This window comes from Ambystoma mexicanum, chromosome 3p (genome assembly GCF_040938575.1).
Source record: "Ambystoma mexicanum isolate Mex_15411 chromosome 3p, UKY_AmexF1_1, whole genome shotgun sequence".
NCBI lineage: Eukaryota > Metazoa > Chordata > Amphibia > Caudata > Ambystomatidae > Ambystoma > Ambystoma mexicanum.
In genome coordinates this window covers 728,095,928-728,121,232 of record NC_090925.1, presented here as the reverse complement: position 1 = coordinate 728,121,232, position 25,305 = coordinate 728,095,928, and the positions used below count along the sequence as shown (strand labels likewise).

Below are 25,305 nucleotides of genomic sequence, written 5' to 3'. Positions count from 1 at the left end.
CCCACTGGCAGAACGAACGTCACCACCGGAACAGGAAGTACGGCGGCAGCCATCTTGAAAAACTCAATCCACCCTAAATCTCAAATTTCCTGTAGCTATCTGGATACCATACTTGGGGAATCGTCAAAGCTCAGGAAAAGGGAAAAGCTTGAATCCCAGAACGGATGCTGAGCAAGCCAAAGTCCTCCGAGAGGGAGCTCAACACGCTGGCAGATGAGGTAGTACAGCATGCAGAGGAGCTGTTCGGCAGCAGGCAGAGGAAGACCTCTGCACAGAGGAAGGCTGTATTATGGATGTCCATCCAGGACAAGGTGACAACTGTGTGTACCATTCAACGTGATGCAGAGGAAAGCCGCAAGCATTGTAACGACCTGAAGTTTATGGTCCTTAGTCTGATCTCACACTACAGGAGTGCGAGTGCTGCCACAGCAGGCGGCACAATGGAACCCCTCACTCATATCATGGAAGGAGAAGACCATCTCCATCCTCTACAAAGACATCCTCCAAACAGAGGACATGGAGGGTATCAGGAGCGCAGAGGCCAGAGAAGGAAGTCACAGCGATGGCGGTAAGTCTATCAGACGCCACAGACATGTGATGTATGTGGCAAGAAGATGTTGGCAGTGAAAGGTGGGAGCAAAGACTAAAGCAGTTAATTTTGTTCTGAGAATGCTCCGTCAAGCACACCCCTACATCCCTAAAGAGGATCATGCTTCTGTGGTAGGGGCATAAACCAGTGCCCATCTTGACTACTGCAATAGTCAATTGCTGGGCATCCCTTCCAAACAGCTCCAGCGGCTTCAGAGAGCACAGAACACGGCTGTTAGATGGATCTTTAAATTACACAAATCCACTCATGTGTCTCCATGCTGTAGGGAGCTACACTGGCTTTCAATTGCTGACCGCATTAAATTCAAGACAGCCTGCATTATCTTCAAATGCATAAATGGCATTGCTCCTCTGTATCTAAGAGTGCTAATTCAGCCATACCACCCAATGAAACAACTATGCTCCAGTGACAGTCATCTTCTGATCCTTCTTCCTTCAGCTTATACATCTCGAGGTGACAGACGATTCTCCGTCTTTGGTCCCAGGTTGTGGAATTCTTTACCTCTACAGCTTAGGACCACAAGTTCTCTCCTGCAATTTCGCCGAGCACTGAAAACCTTTCTCTTCAGGTAGATGGCCCCTTATTGTTTTTGGGACCTCGTATTGATTTATATCATCTGCCTCTGCTGATATCATCTGCACCATAATACGATTTCGTTTGCTACATGCACTTTAGAAATACAAAAAAAAAAAAAAATCAATGTAGTGGCCAAAAGCATGCACCCCCGAGCAAAGATGAGCATAAAGGGCAAGGGAATGGGCAAACACATGGCAATCACAGCAAATGCACTGCGAGTACACATCTGCCGGGGGAGGCAGGGAAATGTAGTAATGCACATGCAATGTAGGTGAAATGTGCATGTCAACAAATGGAAACATGGGTAGCACCCATGTTTACCATGACAGTCGATGTTGGCAAGTGAAGCCCAAGCGCAAGCCCCACCGCACCCACAACAACAAGTGACCTAGGCAGGTCAACAGGTAACATGCAAGCACTGTGTACACCCTCAGTAGGCACTACTTTCACCTAGTAGTAGCAGCACTCCTTGGCCTAATACCACCCATACCAATCAGACAAATGCATTTGGGATGCATTTTTAGTGCCAGGAATAACATCGGGGCACTTCGATTACACTCTCAAGATGGTGCCTTTATTTTAAGTACAAATGCAGATTGCAGTCTTCAAAGAAGTCCTTGCACTCGGTTTATGTGACAGAGGGCTTTATGGTTAATTCAAAATGGCGCTGCTCTTGCAAAAGACGCCAATCTCTCACACAGCAAACCGTCACACAACAGAAAAATTCCTGTTCTGATGAAATTAAGTATGTTCTATTAGTTTCAACAATTTGTTTGCTTGCTTTACTTTGTCAATTTGTATTTTCAGGTACGTAATTAATTTGAAAAGCAAGGACAGACATATCTGTTATCAATTCATTGTAGTATACTCTTGAATTTTATTTTGAATTAATCCTAGATGTTTTTTCATTTCAGTGAAAACAAAGTTCAAAATACTGGGTTTCAAAAACCTTGTTTTTTCTAGTTTTTTATACTTATTGTCTACAGGACAAAGTTATCAGCGCATTTAAATATTTGATATAATAGTGACAAGCATGTTTAGATAGCATGATCAAACAATTCAAATAAGATTCGCTGCTTACAAATTATACGTACTCTACAGACTGTATATCTTAATTTAAAAATTAAAAATACTGCAAATTGCAAATGGCCTAATTATTTCATCATTCACTTTTTTTGTGTTACATTAATTGTATTTTATCATTACTTATTCACAAATGGATCCTTGCTTAGAAATCTCTCTGGCCCTGAAGAAGCAGGCACCACGATTTCATTTTTTAAAGAATCGAGTGATGTGAAACACGTAGTGGCCTATGACAATATTTTCATGTATTGATGCAGATATAAATGATTGCCCATACTACTTGTAGGATCGAGGTGAGGTATACTGTGGTGAAAATTGACATATAGACTACTGTAACTCAATCTATGTGTTTTACTGAATTGTATAATTAAAAAGTTACATGTAAAAAGGGGTACCTGGACACAGTCCTGACCTCCAGGATCGAATGGACCATACAACAAACACAAATGGTCAGGGTCTCGTCGAATAGACAAATAGTAGACATCAAGCCGAATGCCAGATCAATAATTATTATTATTCAAAGTTGCATATCACTTATATTATCTAGGCACATTTATCGGAAGTCACAAAAAAGATACATTAACAAAACAATATTTTATGACAACATATTTTCAAAACTGTATATATAAAAACTTTAAATAAATAACTAGTAGTGATCTGGCACTGAGCTGGTAGTACCAATGTGTTTGTCTGATGGGACCCTGACCATTTGTTGTAGAATCAATTTCTTTGAACTTTTTCTGCACACCAGATGGTCTTTAGACTTTTACAGGTATATTTTTTCGGATGGCAGCATGATAGGTCCTTTTTCCACTGATATAGTGCGCCCAATATACACAATTGATCTTTTTTTATAACATGCTTCATACCGAACTGTGATGCTGGAAATGCATCGGAGGGACAGGGCCTCCGTATCCTTGTCCTTTACTGCTTTTTATTGTGTGTTCTGTCGTGTTTTCCGCGCAGGAGTTCATGTGGGACTCCTGGCGGTGCAGCTCTCTTTCTTTTGGTTTGGTGAACGGACCCGTGGGATACCCTTATGGCACCCATGGGTGGGGGTACCACCCTGTGCCCCTAGTGTATGTTTTTGGGCACCTGTGGGTGGCCCACAGAGCAGGGTATGGGCTGGTGGCAGCTCCATGCTGAATTTGACAGGTGCTCAGAGTATCCTCCATTTTGGGATACCCCGGCCCTGCCATTGGGATCAGTTGATTCCTGATGGAAAACAAGATGGCCCCGGTGGCCTCTTGCTTTCTATTACGCATTACCTTGTTTTCCCAAAGTCCTGGGAAGCCCTGACTCTGTCCCTTCCCCCTGACTGGCTGTTGGATGGAAGTGCCATATATGGTGTTGTTGTGAAGGCCCAGTCAGACTAGCTGGAGCCTTCCCGGTGATGTATGTTGTGGGTACCTCCTGTGGGTGGGACCTGGGTGAATAGAGTGTGTGACGAATATGCATTCTGTGTTGTGGGTGTCTAGTATCTGGTGGCTGACACAATGACGGGAGACAACCTTGCCCGAAACCGGTATGAATGCAGCTTGGAGTGTTGAATGGCTCGGTACTTGTCCCAATACACGTAACTTGTTGTGAGCGTCTGGAGAGACATGAATGGCCTGAATACCTTGTTGCCCGATTGGCTGCCTACCTGCATGAATGCCCATAGTCGTGATTGGATGCTTGAGTGTGACCCAGCGGAATGAATGGGAGATCAACAGTATATCTGGGGACCTCTCACTGCTAGGAATCGTGTTCAGAAGCTGAAGTCCACTACGACGAGTAACTGGATTAACTGACGCTTGACCTTGAAGCCCTGCTAGACGAGAAGAATTGCTGTTGCTCTCCTTCACAATCTGAAAGCTGTTGTGCCTCAAGGACTGACCCAGAGAGGACCTGGTAAGGCGCCCTCTTCCCGAGCTAGGAGGGACCATCGTGCACAGCTGATCTTTGCCAACGCTCCCAGGTAGACAGACCTACGACAGGCTGCCAACCCGATACGGGGACTGCTGCGGAACTCCAAGGAGAAGCACTCGGACTGTTGTCCGCCACTGTCGACGACCGCCGTCGCCGACCGCAGCCACCGTGCTCCTGTTTGCCTAAGAACTTTCATTGATCATCGGACGCTCTCGTGTGCATCGTCACCCGCTTGTCTCCCGCTGGAGAAGGCCCGACCATCGACGTGCCGAGGAGCATCCACCGGTGGGTTTCCCGCCAACTAAAGACCGCAGACACGCCGACGACTCGACGCCCTTGCTGGGCCACAGTTCTTCATCATCTCTTTGCGGTCCAGAACTATTGTCACCGAGGTGCCCCGCACGCCTCTTCCTTGCAGGACGGCAACGCTCTGTCGTCGACGAGCACCGCTAGGAACAAAGCGGTCACTTCCCTGCCATAGTTCACCCTGTTTACCGTCGGACGTTCGATGACCTGTGACTCCTGCCTTAAAGGGAGGACACTCAAGAAGGGCCGTCGATTCCCAGACACCGAACGCCAAGTTCTCCGACACCTCTCGACGATCCGTGGCTCCCACCTGAAAGGGAGGCACTCCAGAAGGATCGGTCGGTGCATCGTCGGAGAACTCTACTCCACCAGGTACACTGGGGGGGTAAAACCTTAACAGGAAGGAGTAAGACTATCCAACAATATATGGACTGGGCTTGTGCTATATATCTTTATTTACAGGTTGCCCAGGTGGGGGGGATCTCCACACAGAACTGCGCCTAGTGGTAGGGGTCAGTATTCTGCCTATTCTTTCAACCATCTTGCGTTCCTTCCCATCTCTATTGCTGGTTTACTCGTTATTGATCTGTGTGACATTTTAACCGTACAGTTGATGCACTTTAATGAGATTTGATAACATTAGTGGTACCACTCTAGACGTGTATATATTTATCATTATTGACTTCCAAGTACAAAGTGCGTTATTGTGATCGTGTACATACCTTTGAATATTAATTATATAAAGACTGTGTTTTCAGTAATACAGTGTGTGGAGGGACTACACTGTACTTAAGAACCAGCCTGCATCACCTCCTGAGAAGCTAGGCCTTGATTGCTCGACTACGTTACCAATAATAGAGAATCTTGGCTGGGGTCCTCTGTGCCTCTCCTCTACCATATAGAGAGCAGAAGTACAGACACCCCCTACCGGTCTTTACACGAACTATAGCCTTTAAGAGCAGGAATGGGAATCGAACCTGTGCTGCTCTGAGCGGTCTTGTTTCCAAAGCGTGCGCATTGTCCCCGAGCCATCTTCCCGAAGCCTAATAGAGCAGCAACATATTCTGCTATGACACTCCTGCCCCACTAGCTGGAGCGAGATGGATGGGCAGTAGTACCTCTCTCAGAATCATGACCACCAGTGCAGAAAGCCCAATCAGTTAGAAGGCCTGTTAATAATAGAATAATAATACATTTTCAGAGTCTCCTGGTAGGCTGGCACCTGCAACACCCCATTTCCAATAGCCTGCTTGCAGCCTGCACGCATAAGGCATTACTAGCACTGGAGCTCAGGCGCTGCACACACCCAGGCCCAACAGCCCACCCGCAGCTAAGCACACCAAGTGAGTAATTGACTTACGTATTCTTTAACATTCTTCGTCTTCACAGCCTTGTAGGATGAATACGCTGGGTACAAGGTGCCAAACAACAACCTAAAGTAGATGGAAAGAGGGGCGAGAAAGTAGATGATGGGAGAAGGAGAGGAGGAATGAGACAGTGCAAGGGGAGGGACCAGGGCAGAGTGATGGAAAAATTAGAGGGGGTGCCAGGGAGGTACGGCAGGTTGCAAGAAGAGATGAAAAAAGGGTGAAAGACATGAGGAAAGAGGGGGGAAAGAAGAGGGAGAGAGTTAGAAAGAACACACAACAATTTTAATCAGCTGTTTCTTTGTTCTTTGGTAGTGTTTGAAAAGGAAGTGTGGTGATATCTGACTTTTCCCAGTTAAGCCCCAGGTGGGGCCAGAGGCACTTGCCACTGTTTACACATACCCACTCCTCTAGGGTCGGGCAGCACAGATTGTACTGACTGCTGAGTTTTGGAGTCAATAGGGACCTCTCAGTCCATCAAGAGAACCTGTCCTTCAAATCAACACTACAAGGGCAATGGCTATGTGGCGAGCTAGAGGAAAACAAAATTAAGTCTTACCAAAGCCAATCGGTTGGACAGCTTTCTTATAAAATCGCTTGTGTGAGGAGCATATAGAATTGCTGTGTCAGCACAATGCCATTAGGCGTTGTTTACTCTCACATAATTTGCAGATTCAGTGCTTCAGTTAGGCATTTTTTGATATTTTAAGCAAAGAGAACGTTTTTAAAAAAAAGAACAAAATAAAAGCAAAGACATCAAAAATCCCAACAGAGTGAAGTGTGACTACAATATGACTTCCAGTTTAGAGATATTCTTCAACTTGCTGATGGTCTTTTTATTTTCCTTGCATGTCTCCCGTCATCCAACCTCGCCTCATAGTGGCCTGACGGGGACATTTACAAATCCAATTCCCTACGTTGCCGTCCTCTTTCTTCTCAGACGGTTCCCCCCTTTACTTTGCCTAAAAAGCGTCTTCTACACTTACTTCTTCTATATTCGCTGCATCAGACATTACATTCTATGCACGTTTACTTCTTCTTACATTCGTCTGCATCCTCACATTATCAAGTTGGCAATGGATGTGGTAGGACTAGCGGGTGGGCCAAGGAGTGGTTAGGGGGAAGAATATGGGTTAGAATAGAAGGTAGTACAAAGGGTCGCCTCCTCTGAGGACGCAGTGAATGTTAGAAGTGAAAGCCAGAAGTAGTAAAAGTATGAAGAGGTATAGGTGTGAAGGTGCGCCCTGCATTATTCCCGCGTACCTGTGACCCGCATACCTGTGACCCGCGTACCCGTTGTCCGGGTCTTCTGGAAATCCAGTGTAGCTGGACGATGTTGATGTCTGGTTTAGTCCCAGGTATGAGCAGTGTAGAAAACCGCTCCCTGTTACTAATCTGAGAGGAAAAACTTCATCCACCAAAAGGGAGGTAACCCTATAAGGGACCATCCACATATTACTGTATTGTCAGGCAGTGCGAACATTGGACGTGGATGGCGCAGTAAGATTTAGTAAGCAGAAGGGAACCAGGCCAGAGCAGGGAGCAGCAGACAAGAGCCATAGTGTCCCACAAGAGAGGAGGGACCAGGAACAGGGAAGAAGGCACCACAGGAGCTGCCAACGAAGTCAGGGTCTACCCCAGGGAGCAAGAGGAATTATGACGCACTTGGTGGTAATCCTGGGCCCTTTTTGAAGTTGCCGGGCCTCAGACCGAGGCTCCGGCATGGCGTTCGGGTTGCCATGGGCAATGGCCCATGCTACTCACCCAACCATGCTTGGAACTGTGCCGCTGGTACCCCTTGCCTATGCTGTCCACGTACCATGGTGGTCCCCATGTCCTGGGGCCATCACACTGCCACACGCCGCCCCACCACCACCACAAAGGAAAGACATAGCGCAGCAGGTAAGCCGGCGCCCTGACAATAGGTGACAAATTGAATGTATGGCAAAGTGAATGCAGAAGAAGTAAAGACATACATCTTTCTCAGACTTCATAAACAGGAGTTACAGGAGAAAGTAGAAGTCTTCTTACCCAACTCGTGGTTCTAATTTATTCCCAAATTGTTATGCTTGGACGTATTACGACTTACAAATAATGTTTGCTTTGACATCTTAGGACCTTCTCTCCAAAAACGTTAACCGAAGCACAGGAAAAATTATTTTTGAAGAATACATGAAACTATCTGTGAATCACCGGTTGGGATGACAAACATGAAAACATAGCAGTTTTACAGTGGACCTAGAAGATATTGTGGAGAAAGGACAAATAGTTTCAAAAATAAGGGTGCCTGTTAAGCCGCAGGTCCACCAGGCTAATCACATCAAACAATAATAGAGTGGACCTTGGCAAATGAGATTGAAACCTTTCTTAGAGAGTGTCAATCTTGTCAATATAACAAAATATATTTATTTATATACAATGTTTACAGTATTAATTCATGCACCATATGACCTAAATGAAAAGATATTTTGACATCTACATATATATTCCACCATTCATTCATCATTCATTCATACACACATTACGAAACATTTCTGTACATTGGGTTATTCAAGAACCCAGCCATATTCATGCATTTGACCAATTCCTTCCACCTATTTCCATTCTAAATCAGTGTATCAAACAGAAATCAAATAGCAATATGCTTATTCAATAAAAACGACACGGAGTGTGCAGGAGTGTGTTTCCTGTTACCTGTGGAGCAGTCCGTTTGCCACTGCTGCTGAAGGAAGGTGGAGCCTAACCATAAAAATCCCTGTACTACGCGGAGGGTAGCGGAGTGTGTTTCCTGTGTTCCCTGTGGGCCGTGGTGAACACTGAGCATTAAACATTAAACAGCTGCGCGCGTTGGGGTGCACTTGATATTTGATTTCGCCTGTATAGTGCCAAGTATGAGGACTGGAATCCCCGCAAACACTCACGCACAGGTAAAACGGGGGTTAAGGAAAGCCACGCCCTATAATCAGACTTTGAACGGCCGAGCAGGCAAGAAGATGCAGGGCGAAGAAGGACGGAAAATACCCCACGCTGTTAATCTTGCCGTGAGTCTGAATGCCCCTAACGCCGGCAATCACAGGTGAGTGACGTTTCATCTGAGCGAGTGGTTGTAGAGATTAATGAGGAGGACGATGAAGACGAGAGAGAAGGAGAGGAGGAGGGAAAGGAGAGGGGTGCGAGTGTACCTGTGCAGATGGGGCGTCCGTCTTGCCCATCTGGCGAGTCTGCAGCAGAGGCTAAGGCGCTGCTCGGATCGGGCCGCGCAGCGTACCCGTCGGAAATCACGTGTTCCGTTGTGATTCACTGCCAACCTATACTTTATCGCTCTGTGACTCCTCCCAATAGGAGTGAACGAACGCTAGGAAATACCAGGACATTGCCGTGGAGCACGCAACGTAACAACGGAATCTGTATTTCTGAGGTGCGCGTGAACACGGCCCTTGAGTCTCGCCAAAATCAAGCATTCCATAGTGATCAAAGTCAACAAACTGAGAAAGTGAGCACGGTCTGCAATAATGAGGCAGACGTAGAACTGTTGACATCACCAAAAGGACTAAAAATGAAAAATAGTGGTTGTACCCAAAACATTAAGATTAATAAAATTGACAATGAAGCAGGGGGTGACAGGCTGCTTGTCGAATATTTAATAGCCTCTCACACAAACCCAAGGAGTTAAACACCAATTGTGGGATCCTTGAGCCAATTGTGGGATACTGCAAAGACGAGAAGGCCAGTCGCCCCACTAAAAATACTGGCATGGTCAAGGGTCGCCACGATGCATAAGCCTGATCAAACAAAAAAACTAACTATTAATTTAAGAAACGAAGAACAGATATCAAAAGCTGGTGTGGTGCCGGCAGATATCCAACGTCAGGTGCTGGAATTGGAGGCTTCAAGATCAGCTTCTGCGACAAAAGGAACCGATGACGTTTGGAAACACGTAGACGCCTGGAAAGATGGAAATTAGGTACTATACCATCCTCAGCCACCCTGCTGTCGAGACTCATTAGTGATTGCTGACCAAGTGATAAAAGACCTGGCAGCTCTCAATTCTAAGCTAACGCAACCTATGAGAGTATCTCATTCGATTTCTTGTGGAAGAACTACACCACAATCAGTGTGGTCACACCACAGGAATAAGTGCATTAGCGAAGTGATGAGTCTAGAACTGAACTCGCCATCCTTTGACGCACGAAATGATGAGACTCTGGCCTCCAAGAAAAGGGCTAGGCATGCAGCAAGTTCAGATAATGAGGCGTGTGGCGCCAACAAACGCTTCAAAGGTTGGCATAAAACAAGTACAAATGGAAGTGAAAAGGTGTGCGGAAATCTAACGCCCCAGAAAGATCGAGAAGAGGTTGAGTCGTCCTCCCCCTCTGACTCATATGATGAAGACAGCTCTCCAGTAAACAGAAACAGAAGCCAACAGGGCATAACAAACTCACTATTGAAGTCATCAAACAACATCTGATCTATTACAGAATATAATCTCTGACCTAAGCCCAATCTTGATGTCTGCGACCGTGATAGCAGTGGCTCCACTGACTAAATTGTATGAGAATTCAAATGCGAACTTTCGGGATCAAACAACTCTGATCGCTCTTCTAAATTCCAAAATTGTAAAACTGGAAGCAGATCTGGTGGCGATGATGTCACAAATTGCGATGACCAGAAGAGGCAATGACATCTCCTTAATAGCATTGAAGAAGTCACTAAAAAACTCGGAAGACAAAAGACTCCTAGCTGAAGTTAAGAGACAAGCTCTCCTTCTACTGCAAAAAGAACGAGACGGAAGGGATGCAGTCGACCTAAAACAAACTCGAGCCAAAAATCAGCACTCCACTGAAATAGTGATTGACCTGGAATCTCTTGACAACACACAAAGTCTCCAAACAAAAAAACAGCATTCTGCTGAGACGGCTGAGACATCAAAGAAAAATCTGCAACGGAATTGCTGCTATGAGAAAGAACTAACAATCAACCCCGCCAAAGAGTCCAGCGACAGAGAATGATAAGGATGAAGGGGTACAGATAGCGAGATCTGTCGGGCTAAGCGAACAGCGCAATTTGCCCGCAATTGAAGAGCCATTGGATGTTCCGACAATTGCAAAAGAGCAGGAAATGGCCCAACATCTGATGGCTGACCACATAGACGGACCAGAATTTAGTGAACCTCAAACAGTGACATCGGAGAATAAGCCCGCAACACCTGTGACAAATAAGAAAGATGGAGAATGGTTTCACATATTTGAAAAACCCAAAACGCTACCAGGACCTCCAAAAACAAATAAAAGCTTGAACATTGAAATAAAGCAAGGTAAATGCAAAAAATAAAAAAAATAAAAACTTGCAATCGCAAAAGAATAAAAACTTAGCAAACTTCTTTAGAAATATTAAAGCTCTGGACATTACTGTGAATAACAGAGCATATGAAAAATAAAGATAGGGGAGTTATAGCAGAACCCACTAGTATTGATTCAATTGATAGTAGAGCAAATGTCGGTGGACCGATGAAGGAGAATACAGTCACTCTAGTGATCGAAGATGAAGAGGATGAGACCGAGGAGCTGCTGAATATGTCGACCTACAGTAGCCCCGTAGAAGATGAAGCAGAGGAGGATAATTTGATCCCTATAAAGCAGATAAAGGAGATAAAATCTAGTTTGCCAGAACATGACTGCGGACAGAATCTTACATCGTCGCTACCGCAAAAGAGAGTCTGGAAGAGTGGAGAACGTGACGAAGAAAAGAGTAATCTCGTGGCCCTTAACGCCAAAAAAAAGTCTGTAATAAAAATCTGTGTGATTGTGAGAAGGTGGTGGAAAGCCAAACCTTCCGCACTTTAGAAGAAAAACGTGGGATAAGTTTGCTGAATATGGAAGCTAAGTTATGTAAAGCCAAAGAAAGCTCAAAAATGCTAATTGAAGCTCAGCCCCAAAGTAGCACTTGTGACGAACCTCGAAAAGACAAGTTGAAGGTCCACAAGACTGGAAACGAGGCATATGCGGAAAAGATAAAGGAGGTAGCCCCGCAGGCCATGAACAATTCCCCCCTCGACTTCGAACACCTCATTTGTGCTACAGCCATACAGAATTTTGGTTGAAAGAATTAAGTGCAGAATAAAATGATGCAGCGTTGAATAGATACACCATATTACAGTTATTTCAATCAATTCCTGTTCTGAGAACCCATAAAGCTCGAGAATCGATCGTGTCGAGATTATCGCCGACATGAATCAAAAATGTGTCCTGCTACATATTGGTGACAAGAAAGATGTTCAAGCAGTGATGATGTGCGAGAGACAGTTGCTAGATGCTGGATACCAAGTATATGAGATAGACAATGCCCTGGCGAATAAGGAGCCTCCAAAATCCATGAAACCAAATTTGCCAAATTCTCCAAATAAAAATGGAAAGGCAAAAACGCCCATCAATGCACCACTGATGAAGAGGAGATCTGCTGAATGCTAAAGCAATCTCTGGGGAAGTGGTCCTTCAATCCTCGATTTCAACCAAGGAAATAAGGCAAAATAAAATAAAAATAACTGTAGAGAACACATTGAGCAGAAAAATAGACTCGGCAACAAAAGAGGAAGGGCAACCAATAGAAGACTAAATAAATAACTGGGCATGGATAGCAGAAAACCTTAAATACTTCATCAAAGAGTTAATGACAAGACTACCCGAGTAATGTCGTGCTCGCCACTTGGAACACAAGAGTGTGTTTTCGCATCTTCTTAAGTCCCTCCCAGAAATCCTAGTGACGGCCGACATAATATGTTTGCAGGAAACATGGTTAGCAAGAACTCCATGTGTTGAGGGCTTTGATGTCGCCATAAATCCAGCTACCATAAAAAAAAGTTTGCCCAATGTCGGGCCAACTAATCCTCGTCAAAAGAAACTGTGGATTACGAATTAAGTCATCTGAGATCATTTCTCCTTACCTCCAGATGGCATGTCTCGAACCAGTAGAGCATTCGATGACCACTTCGGAAGCTATTCATCTGCTAAATGTCTACTGGAACACAACTCCGTTGACCCATCAAAAATTTGAGGATGATCTCCTAGATTCTATTGATAACATCTTAATAAGGGATCCAAATGCTCAGATTCTATTATGTGGAGATTTCAACATGAAGTTGATAGAAGTGGAACAATTAAAAGCAGTGGTCAATCACAATGAGAGGTCTAAAAGTGAAAGATGGCTTGAAGAAATGACGAACAGAAATCTAGCAATGTTGAATGGTACTATAAGGGGAGACATTCCACCGAAGCCGACCTGGGAAAGAGGCCCCCAAAAATCTATAATAGATTATATTTTCGCATCTGAAGCACTGGCACGAGAAATCATACTCCTCAAAGTCACAAAGACCAAGCAAAGTGACCATAATGTAGTGTGTATGGAGTGGCAGAAGAAAAAACTTCTACAACGTAAACAATGGAACGAACACATTGCTGTTGAACCTGGCCACAACAGACTATGATTAAGAAATAACGACATCATAGCAGTAACAGAAATCATGAAACCAAAATATGAGGAAAGCCAAATAGATGCGATAGAATACCATCATTTCTTTGAAATTTATAAAACAAAAAAGAATGCCCAAAATAAATCTACCAAAAGCACCAATATGATCCTGAAGTCGCACAAAAAAAAAAAAAAAAGAGCTCAGGAAGGACCTAAGAAGAATTTTTGCCTCTAGAGAGGTTGACTGTAAGTGTACGATAAGGAAAGTGAAAAACAGATTCAATAACTGGTGCAAAGCGCACAGAGCAACACTCGAACAGAGAGATGCAGAGATAATGCAGACTATGCTAAATCACAGAAATTCAAGAGGTTTTTGAACAATAATAAATGAGTCACAAATCCAGGAAATGCAGTACTAACAAATACGGTAACTGAAAAAGAGTGGGAGAGACACTTCACACACTTATTTAAAAAAGTGAAAAAGTCAACCTGCCCGAATCTGCAAACAAGTGAACCATGGGAGCTTAACATTGACCGAGATGACATTCGTTCATGTATTTAAAAAAGTAGCTCCTCCAGAGCAGCTGGGCCAGATGGCCTTTCGAACGCCGATCTGACAAACAACATCGTCGAGTGGACTGAATTCTGCGATATCCTATTTCAAAATATAATCAAAGAGGGACGTATTCCATCAACCTGGAAATCTAGTATCATAGTACCGATATTTAAAAAGGGTATCCGCACCGACCCTGCAAATTATCGGCCAATTGCCCTTCTGGATGTGGTGAGGAAAGTCTTTGCAAGCTTGATGCTTGCTCATTTGACGAAATAGATTAGATAATAATGTAGCAAAATCAGAAATTCTAGTGCTTGAAAACAAACGAGGAAGGTCATCAAGTAGGAATAGGTCAAGTTGGGCTCTTGGAATGAAGAATCTGAATAAAGTTCCACATACACGATACCTAGGAACAATAATAAATTCCAGCATAAATGATGAACCAATGAAGAAAAAACGTCTAAGCAACTGCAAACAATTAACATTGCAGGGTATAATACTGCAAAAAAAAATACAGAAAATTCTCTCATGTTCCGATAAGAACATTTTACCAAAGAAAGGTTACTCCTATACTAACATACGGAGCCGAAAATATGTTTGGGTGCGACTCAAAGATCTGGTCAAGATGTGAGGGCTCCTTTTGGAAGCGAATCCTCCAGATCCCTCAAAGTTGTCCAACTGCATGCATACTGTATGAAGTGGGAATCTCTACACTAAATGCTAGACTAATATGGAGCAAGCTAGCATTATTTAGAAAGACCAATGAAGAAGCTGATCTACCACCCTTTGAAATGCTACTCGAGCAGAAACTACAAAGGAAAACTGCATTGTTAGAATGGAGGCAACAATGCAAAGACATCTTGACCCAGTTAGGCACAGATGAAACAACACTATGGAATAACCCAAATGCAGTAAAGAAAAAGTTGCTGGAACTTGATTGGATTGAAATTGGGGACGAAGATCAAATCATAAATCTATGAAAAATTCACCAATCGAAGCTAAAAGCCTCAACACCCTTCCAAAATATATGATTATCGCACCATGTAAGCGTCTAAGAAGACTTTACTTGAAATTTCGACTTAATATCTTCGAAACCTAAGAAATTCTGAGGCACAGATGAATGATCCTGTGGGGAAATACAAATTGGAGATTCTGCTCAATAGAGGAGGACAACTTAAAACATTTAGTTCTTTCTTGTGATAATCTAAGGACCAACGTGAGAAATTCCTAAGGAAAGAACTGGATAAATGTCTGATTTATAACATAAGAGGATTGGTGGAGGCAAATGCATAACAGTGAGTGTAAATCACTGTCGTTAGCACTAATGAGGTTTTTAGAACAACTGCAAAAGATGCTCGAGTCAGTGCCAGCTGTAAAGAAATGAAAGCGAACTTATTTGGCAGCAGTTGAGAACTGACGGCTAGAGCGCTGGACTTTGTGTTATTTTACTCTTACACCTTACAGTTCATTTTTTTCTAAGACTATCTGCAAAAAACGTAGTTTTAGAATTAGTTTATATTGAGAGTAGTTGTGTTTGAGTTTTATATTTCAAAAGTTTGTATAAACTATGAAATAAAAAAATGTATAAAATGACATACGTTTCGGTCATCGAAGGGTGGCTAAAAATGAGCCCATAAACCGATGTCATAGGGTGGAAGATGTCATCTAGCCTGAATCGCCAAATAACAATGATGGGGGTGATGTCAACGCTGGAGTAAATCCTCAGCCCTTCTGTGATACAAATGACAGAGGCCTGAATTACTGATCAGGATGTGGCCCCTTATAAACTCAGTACACGGTGCATTAATGCTACTGTTCCCGTGGTTGTGGATGAAGAGCCACCTGCATGCGTCTCTATTCGCATTACTTCATGATTAGTGTTCTTTAATCGCTGGAGATGTGTGGCTAATCACAGACGATGTTCCATAAGAAAGCATGCCAATTATGCAGTGGAATGTATAGTATTTTAATACAATGTTCCCCAGGAGTTTGTGTGCACATCCACCGAGGCCTAGGGGAATGCGACGGATGCCTGTGACAGCGTGGCTTTAAAGCCTAGTAACTCCACTACAGACACCCACTAATTAACTTTCTTGGTTGGGCCAATAAATGAGATTGCAATCTTCAGAGAGAAGGCGGTCGTGAACCAGCAGAATGGTATAAACCCTTACCTCATTATCCCTGGATGATACTCAGGCACACCAGTGAGGCGACAATAGACAAGTGGCAAGGGTATGAGGCATAGAGGCAGTAGGGACGTCACAAGGGGAGCCACATGGTGGCAGTGGAGTTATTTAAGAGCAGTGCTGGTGGTAGGGAAGTCAATGGAGACATAAGTAGAAACATGGAGGTCGATTGTAATATGTTTTTGACTTCTATGAATTTGTTGTCAAACTAAGAGGTGGAATTGTATGTACAGACCACACATATAATTGTATTCATTGGCAGTATAGTTAATTGACTCAATGTTTCACCTCTCCTTCCCATCTCTTTCTATATTTCTCATCCTGGTTTTCATCATCTATCCCATGCTGTACTCTGGTTTCTCCCTCCTCTCCGCTGCCTTGCTCTATGTTGCCTCTCTCTGTATTCCCGAACAGTCTCCAATCTCCTATATAACAACCTGGTTGGCTCTCTTATACTCTACTTGGGGTGTAATTGGGCTCATGGGCAGGAGACATGTGGCAGGCGTGTGCTAAAATGAAGTGGACCTTGGGGACCTGTGTAAACTACAACTACCCGATTTGTGTTCCCTTGTGCTGCGGACCCTGCTGCAGCTCTGCACATTGAGGGGATGTAAGGGCTGTCTGCAGTCTTGGAGCCAGGCACATCTTCCTTCCCGGCCGCCCGACTCCATCATGGTGCTACCCGGGTATGCCCCTGCTGACTTCATTGGTCCGTGTGATCTCCCGGCTCATTGAAAGGACTGCGATCTCCCCTGTCTCAGTGCAGGGAGAACTCACAGTGCATCCCGCAGGATATGTTCCACAATCATCCGGCACTTGCTTGTGGTTACATGCGGTTTGCAAAGCCCTGTGACCCTCGGCTTTGAGAGACATTTCCAATGCTAAGAAAGTTTTCCTCTTCTGCCTACATGTCAGATTTCATAGACCATGGTGGAGGTCATGGGGCGCTATGAGATACCCGACACACAAGGTTAGTGATGGAATGGATACCTTGGGAGCTCTTGGCAGCACAGCTGTCTGAGGGAGGGAGAGTATCTGATAGGCTCCCTCAGTTTTGCATAAGGTCCCAAGCTACACCCTGGCTTGAAGGGGGGCCCGATATGCACATTTTCCTCATGCAGGCTCCCCCTCCACACTCCACTAGAGGGCAAGGTCGGCATCAGACTGGCGCTGCTTCTCTGTGCTCACCTGTCTCTATATCTTCTTGAGCTTATGGCAGCAGGAGCCACCTGTTCTAGGCCACAGTTCACCATCTGTGCATTCCTAGGAAGGACGCTGACTGGGAAGCAGAGTAAGCACTGCATCACCGCCTTAATGACAACGCTTAAGACAAACCCATCAACCTGTGAAACCTCAGCCAACCTTGCTTCCGAAACGATGAAGCGCCATTTCTGGGTTCATATCATTTTCAGAAGAACACCCCAGCAAGAAACCCTTCTAGTTTTTCTAAAGAACGCAAACTAATATCACCAATGGCATAGATCAATAACCACTCACCTAAACTGGCTTCAAGAAACACCGACAAAGGGTCAGAGGGCCATATTTGCAGAGAGCCACCATTCCCGCTGTAAAGAAAAGCGGCCTCCCAGAGCCACTCCCCCTTTGCAGAAGACACAAACGACAAAGTCATGCTCTACCCTTTTATTGTAAAATAGCCATGAGTGGAATGGGTTTGCCAGTTTCACTCAGTCAGGAGCCAACACAGTGCCCCCAAACAGACTATGGATATACGCATGAGAGGGGTGTACCCAGGCTTTCCTTGGGTTACCTATTGGCAGCCATGTTTGAGAAGGCCAAGCTCTCGGTCTGAATGGACAGGAATATGGGTTAACGTGCTAATATTGTGATTAATCATCGTATCTTTGGCACGTTGGTAAGTCTTTATGTACATTAAAGGGCAACCTAAATGGCTAAAAGGCACATAATCAAAGTTGGAAGAGTTCACTGTCACCTAAGCATCAGGATTAGTGTCAACCGCTGGGTCATTTGCAGTTTTAAATTCATCACAGCTCAGCATAGTCACTGTTGTCTGAAGGCACCCTGGGGATACTGCAGAAGTAATCGTTAATTGTGGTGCAGGGCTCCTTAAACTTAAGTACAGGAGATGGACAGGATTCTGATTAATCATCAGAACAAGCTCATGATGCTGCACAGTTAAAATGGTGTAACTAGGACCTGGGATCGGAAGGACTCCGTCCACTCCAGACAAACTGTCATGCGTCTGGGTTCCTTACAGTCAGCGAGGTCCTGTAGTGGCCTCCACAAGGACTGCCAAATCCTTGTGGTTTGTGATCGTCAGGTGTTCCTGCCTCGAGTTGATAGATGCTCGGCTCTGATTGGAGTCATAGGTTGCAGACGTGGTGTTGCTGAAAGTGCCGAGTTTGCAATGGCTTTGGGGAGCAGTTTCAGGTGGATCTTCAGTCAGAAGGCATAGCGCTGATCCAATGAAGGCAAAGTGCTGGAAAAAGAGTGCACTACAGACTAGCCTGGGCCAAGGGAAGCACAGATCCGGTGCCAGACAGCCGCATGAGGGATCCAGTGACTGCACTTCAGGTGAATGCACTTAGTTGCTTGTAAGTATAAGCAGCAGCAGGTCTGCCACAGTGCAGGTGGCCTTGCCTCCTTGTGGTCAGTGTCAATGCAGCAATTGGGTCCAGCGTAGGTTTTGCAGGGCACTATAGCCAGGGCTTTGAACAAGACTAGTCTTGCTGAGTCAAGGAGATTGAGCAGAGTATTTGGTCTGGTTTGCGTGATCAGCAAGAAGAGCTTCATTGTCAGGAGGATGGTAGATGGATGCAGGTTACAGCATGGCTCCCCCCACCACCAAGCCCATATTCAGATCCACATCTCCTTCTAAGTCCAACGTTTCTAAATGTATACGGTTTATGGTCTTTCCATCGAATATTTACCATCGAAGGTAAGTACCATCGAATTTCAACTAACGAAAAGTGTTTCATCGAATTCCCATACATAAAGTGTAAAGTGTTTATGCATCGAAACCGTTTCATCGAATAGGGTTTCGTTATATAAACACTTCACATTTTTTTGCATGGAAATTCGATGAAACAAAGTTACAGGGAGCTGTCCAAGTGCTGAAATCTATATTTTTAACACTGGACAGCTCCCTGTAACTTGGGGAATTTATTGTTTATTGGGGGTCCCCCACAAACCCCCCCTCTACCCTCAGGTGTCTTCCCCCTAACCCCCACTTTAAAAATGTAACCCCTATCCAGTGCTGACATTTTAAATATATTTCAGCACTGACAGCTCCCTATAACTTGTGATATTTATTTTTTATTGGGGGGGCAGACCCCCCCCCCAACCCCAATGGGTCCTCCCCCCCGTAACCCCTCTCAAACTCCCATTTTCAAAAATTAAAAATGAACCCTTTCCTCAACCCATCCATCCATCGAAATCCATTGAAATTCATTCAGTCAAGATGCATTTCGATGGAAATATATTCATAGGAAATGAATTCGCTGGAAAGACTGGATACCGTGTATACCAACTAGACCTTCTGCTAATTGCGCAGATGTTGCAGAGATCGCATCCAATGCACCAATCAAATGGTTGCATTTATTCAAAAATGTTGCTCACTACACAATCTGTGACAGGCATCGCATTCAAATGTGCATGGTTATTCCCAGGCAAACGCAATAAATATGAGCCGGACTTGACTTCGGATATCCCTGTGAAAGTGGTCTTACCTGTGTGACAATGTTCCATGTGGGAGGGGGTGGCGTCCAGGAGACTCTGGGGGCCTTGCAATGCTGCCTCCTCCACGATGTAGACCCTAGAGGAGGCCCCTTTGTCCCCAGCCTGCTTAGAATGGTCACACCAAAGCCCAGAGAGGCAGAACCAGAAAAGGGAGAAGCAAGGCATTAATAGGAGGGGTCCACAAATCATCGATCGAGCAGTCATTATTGGGTGAGAGATTCATTAGATCTTCTGGACCATGAGAGAACTCACAGATCACTCATATACTAACCTGCAGTGTGAGTCGAACGGAAGGCTCATGAACAGACTCATTTGGGAGCCCTGAAGGCCCGAAGGATAAGGAGAGGGCACACAGGTGGGACGCTGCAAGGAAGATAAAGCCTGGTCAGGCAACCACCATCTTAGAAACACCTTATCCCAAGATGGTGGCAACCCATTTTAAGCTTTCAGCCCACAGAGACAAGGGCCTGTGAATATTGATTGAGAGGAAACAGAAGACACACCTGGGAATTCTGAAACCGTTAGCCCGGACAACTGAGGTAGAGGCGAGAGTAGCCCACACCAACCAATCACAAAGATGGCCTGGCGCTTAACACGAATCCCCAGACAAAGCATCACCAATTACTCTGGCGCTGCATTACAAAAAGCTCCAGAGCCAAGCATGCAGAGTGGGAGTAAGGACAGTGTTCCAAGAATGCAAGAGAACAGGAGCGAAGCGCTGGAGTGGGAGTCAGAGGAGAGAGGAGGCAAGACATCAGATGAAGATTGGATACAGAAAGGAAGGAAGAGGAGAGCAATAGACAGGTTGGAGATGGAGAAGGGAACAAGGAAGCAAGGAAACAAACGGAGGAGATTGGAAAGAGAGAGGAAAGGAGGGGTGACGAGGAGTAGAGAGAGGAAGCCGCACGGACTGAAAATGGTAGTTCAGTCTGGGGTCATAGTTCAGTCTTGGGTCATGCTGACTACGGCCCTTGCCCGTGGCTCTTTGGGGAAATATCCCAAATCCTGAGCATGCCAAAGCAGAAGGAGGCACTGTTGAAGACTCCCAGACCCTGGGGATGAGGAAATCCCCTGGAGATTATGAGCCTGTAGAGGGTTCGTGTTGTATAGCATCACCCTTGGCTGGGCAGGGGTGTGGGCGGGAGGCGGGGGGGAAGAATGACTGCAGGCTGAAAATCCACCCGGTTTGGTGGTAAAAAGGCCATTCTTGTACTTAACCAGAGAAGAGGGCTATCAGTCAAAGGGTGCTCTATGGCACTAGGAGTGTACTAAAGGCACTTAAAATACCCTGTCAAATTCAGGACGATACAGCCTGTCTTTAGACTTCTGCTAGATTATGGAAAACTGGCGTCATGAATTGCCATCTTAACATGTGTGGGAAGTGAGGCCTAGGGACTGAGGTGCCCTAGATGGTGATTGGAGAGGGTCTCACTGGAGCCTTACCCCCCCCCCCCCCCACAGAGAAATGGTATTCATTTTTTTTTTTCGGAGCGTATGTCGCTACTGTCGGCCTCCACCATTTCAGCAGGCTACATTCCTAAGCAGCCCACTGGCTGGGGAAAGGCGTACCTCCCTTGCACCTAGAGCACAGGTTCGAAAGCACACACACACATGCCTCAATAGCTTTGCTGCAAGAACAACCCTGTGCAGTCTGACACTTGGGAGATAGATTTTCCAGAACACAACACAAGGTAGTGGACCAGCGCATAGACCAGAATAGACCAGAATAGAACCAGCCACTTATTTCAGCAGCTACACCTAAACTGGGCAACATGTTTCACCAAGCAGAGTAGACGGCGGAGCGCTGCGTGACCACCAAGTTCAATCCAGGGCAGGGGACTGCAACCAGTGGCTCTTCAGATGTTTTGGTCTATGACATCCACTATTGCAAACTATTGATGAGGTTGGCTAGGACTGATGAGTGTTGTAGTACAACACAATGTATACAACTTTGAGAGACTAGAGGGAATGTTTATCTGGACCTCTTTAAGACAACCCTCAAAACGTCAAGGACTGAACATACCACACTAATGCTTAAAGGGTCCCTTGCTTCTCCAGCATCTTCTTCTGACTTAGTCTTGCATGCTCATTAGATTACAACATACTTGTTCCAAACAGTTTTTGTATCAAAAATATCAATTTATCCTCAATAAAAACATCACTAAAAATACATTCATAATTATTTCGAATACAAAATATTGCACTTTTGTCTAGATTCAATTATTGCACATTTGCCACAATTTTTGGCATCGTTGACCACAGACAAAACCTACATAACACTCTGTTATCTCATACCTATCTCTGCTGTTAAATAGTTCATCAGTAGAGGACAAGTGTTTCAGTTTTTAATTTACTTTTTGTGTCCTCTACTGTCTTCACTGGGTATTCTAGATTCCCCATTGCAGTGTTCTACTCATTCACACTTATGTCAATCATACATCCTTTCATTCTACAATCCACACTACCCAACATGTTTCTTTCCTTTATCGATTCTCGCAATTCCAGGAAATTCTTTAGGGGTTAATTTTTGTATAACAACAGTCTGTTATGTGGCGACCATTAGGTCTTCTTGTGTTCGTTACCCTTCTTGGTCAAGGCTCATGTGTTCGACTCACATCTGTTTCATTTCTAGTTCAGAATTCCAAAAGAGGGTATCTTGCAGGTCATCTGTTCTAGTGCCATAACGTGCAGATGAAAAATGATCATGGTGGTAGCGATTGATCCAACGATAAACAGCAAAACTATATCAGCAAAACGAAATCCACCCAATGAGACAGAGAGGTCACCCCTAATTAAACACTAACACGCCCATCCCAATATGATGTGCAAATGCAATATGATCATATCTGCAACACCGCGAAGACTGTTGATGGATCATTAGGATTTGAAATCAGGTTATGAAGTGTGACTTTTTTGCAGTTTCGGGGGTTTGCGCCTACAATAAAGGCGTTAAAATGTCTTCTAAAGCTCTTGCATTCCAGTCGCCTCTCCAAAGACATAAACGGTGCTAAATATGGTCATCCTCACACATCTGTCTGGAATTGTGTGTTCCCAAACCTTGAGTTGTTTATCAGCTAGGTAGCAGTGGTTGACCTATTAGGATAGGCAATAGCAGCAGCAACACTGCTGCAGAAAAAGTCTCCATCCCTGTACAACACAACACATCTGGAGAGACAAAGGCTGCAGACCCATAATTATTGAATCACAAATTGGTGGTGCATGTGTCAAACGCTTACAAACTGGAGTGTAAAATCAAACCCTAATAGAAGCCTCGTGAACCAATCACTGTCCTCAACCAATAATCAGATCAGGGAAATGAATAGCCATAAGTGGAATAGCCTATCCCAGGGGGAAATACAAGAGACCAGGGGAAAGAACCCATCAGAATTGGCCTTAGAAAATACCCCACAGCCTCAGGGGCATTAAAGGGCTTTGGAAATGTGTTGTGGTTCCTGGACCTGCAAGAGGCAAACATACCTGATGATGCTCCCTTGCTACAAGGGGAGTCTGCCGGAAAGAAGGAGGCTGGAAGGCCTGCTACTTGCAGTATGGCTGGAAAGGAGGCCTACTGCAAATCCTGAAACCCAAGGCCTATGAAGGAAGCCTCCTGTGCAGCCTACACCCAGGACTGGGAAGAGCCATGATGGGAAGCCTGAAACCAAAGATTTAGGAAGAGACCAGTTGCAAACTCTAGAATCAACGTCTTGGGAGAGACCTGTGGGGAATCCCAAACCTTAAGGACTAGGAAAGAGGCCTTCTGTGAATCTTGAAATCCAAAGCCTAAGAGAGAGACATGCTAGGAGTGCTGCATTGAGGCAAGGTCCAGAAGAAGGACCAGTTGCAAAGTCTGAATAACACCAGGGTCCAGGAGGGGCCGGTCTGAAATTAAGAGAGCACGAAGGAGCAAGACTGTTTTTTGCATTAGAATAGGGATGGATTCTGAAGAGTAGGTTTTTGGAACTCTTGCTTTAGCTAAATCCTTGGAACTCTGATTAGAGCATAGGGAGACAAAGGGCTTATTAAGATTGAGACTCCTCTATCATTTGGACAGTTCATTGTAGCCTAGAGGGTCCACGGATGGACAACGACTTATTAAAATAGGTTTTGGACACTTATACCTAATCACAGGGGGAGCACCGGGAGTACAAAGGGAACACCATTTACTTGAACCCATCCTGACAAAGTCTCATTTATAAGTCCTTCTTTAATTGAAGAGTTTCCTAGAGTAATTTTAGGCATCTGTCAAACAATAACGCCCCACTCCCCACCTGTGGATTTTGACTGGACTAAAGATACTGTGAAAACTGATGTATGTGTCTACGTTGCATCGTTGCCTTGCGTTTCCTCCACCATGACTAGGACAGCACATCCTGTAGAGATTAGCACTGTTGCTCCGTAACCCCGAAGTGCCCTTTCACTGCTGTGAATACATATGCCCCAGATACGTTTGTTCCCCCCTCATTGTTCCCTCCCTTTGGCTTTCTCTGAAATCTTTGCTTTATAAGAATACCCCTAGACAAAGGTGACTTTCTGTCTCTTGGGACTTCAGCTGATCCTTGCCATGCTGTGGGTGCTAGTATGGCAGGTGAATCCTTGGACCTCCATATATAGACTACCTGCAGAGATCATTATCACACTCACTCCAACTACGGTCAACGTCTGGCTGAAGAACTATTCACTAGACTTGAAATGGGGATCATCTGTGTGCACATCCACATGGTGAGGAGCACGCCCCTGAAATTAAAAACAAGCATTGGCAAAGCCAACTGTTTTGTCTTGTGTGGGCATGGGATAGGCATTTGCCAGGAACTGCCATAAAAGGTACTACCTGCCATAAGATGGCAACAGCTAGCAAATGGCGTGAATACCTGGGCTAATGACGGCAGTAACTGGCAAATGTTTGTATAATACCTATACACAGGCCGAAAGTCTTGGCTTTGCCAATGCATGTTTTAAGAGGTAAACCGTGCAATGAGCAGACAGAAGCACACACATATTGCCTATAAATCAAGGTACTTAAGGCACACTTGGCGACACATTTTGTATTACAACAGGAACTCATTTATAGCTACAATTAAGCTGTTAACTATCAGAAGACTGCTTGGAAATGGCAATGGCAGCACATACAAGCACAAGGTTGGGTGTTACTCTGTGATAGAGGTAGCTCAAAGAGATCCAATGAAGGCGTGTTATGGGTGGGAGGGGCTGGTCATTGTTGGGATAGAGATTAGCATAGCCACAGGAGGTCAATGGGTGGATCAAAAGCCAACACCCACGAGCTGTGTGTCCCTCCTCACATTCTATCTTCATTCCATCTGTTCTCCTTTGCCAATAGTGTTGGCTTGCAATAACTAAATCTAAGAAGGCTTCTACCAACCAGTGGAGCGCTTGCAGCTAGCTACTGTATGTGAAGGTACACCCAGTGGAGCAACAAAGTACATGGTGTTCCTTGACCTTAGGGACTCTCAGAGAGCACATATTTGCATGTCTGATGAGCTCTGAACAAGGAAATCTTGATAAACCAGTCCG

The 25,305-nt window shown here is 44.8% G+C and overlaps 1 protein-coding gene across 1 annotated transcript in view; it reads right to left on the bottom strand.

Annotated features, from left to right (window-relative positions):
- The window catches only part of LOC138580775 (receptor expression-enhancing protein 2-like), a 238,275-nt gene that overhangs the window by 148,515 nt on the left and 64,455 nt on the right, over positions 1-25,305 (bottom strand). Inside the window, exon 2 of the mRNA XM_069651589.1 lies at positions 5,847-5,919. Coding sequence (XP_069507690.1) covers positions 5,847-5,919 — 73 coding nt within the window. The remainder of the gene's footprint in view (positions 1-5,846; positions 5,920-25,305) is intronic.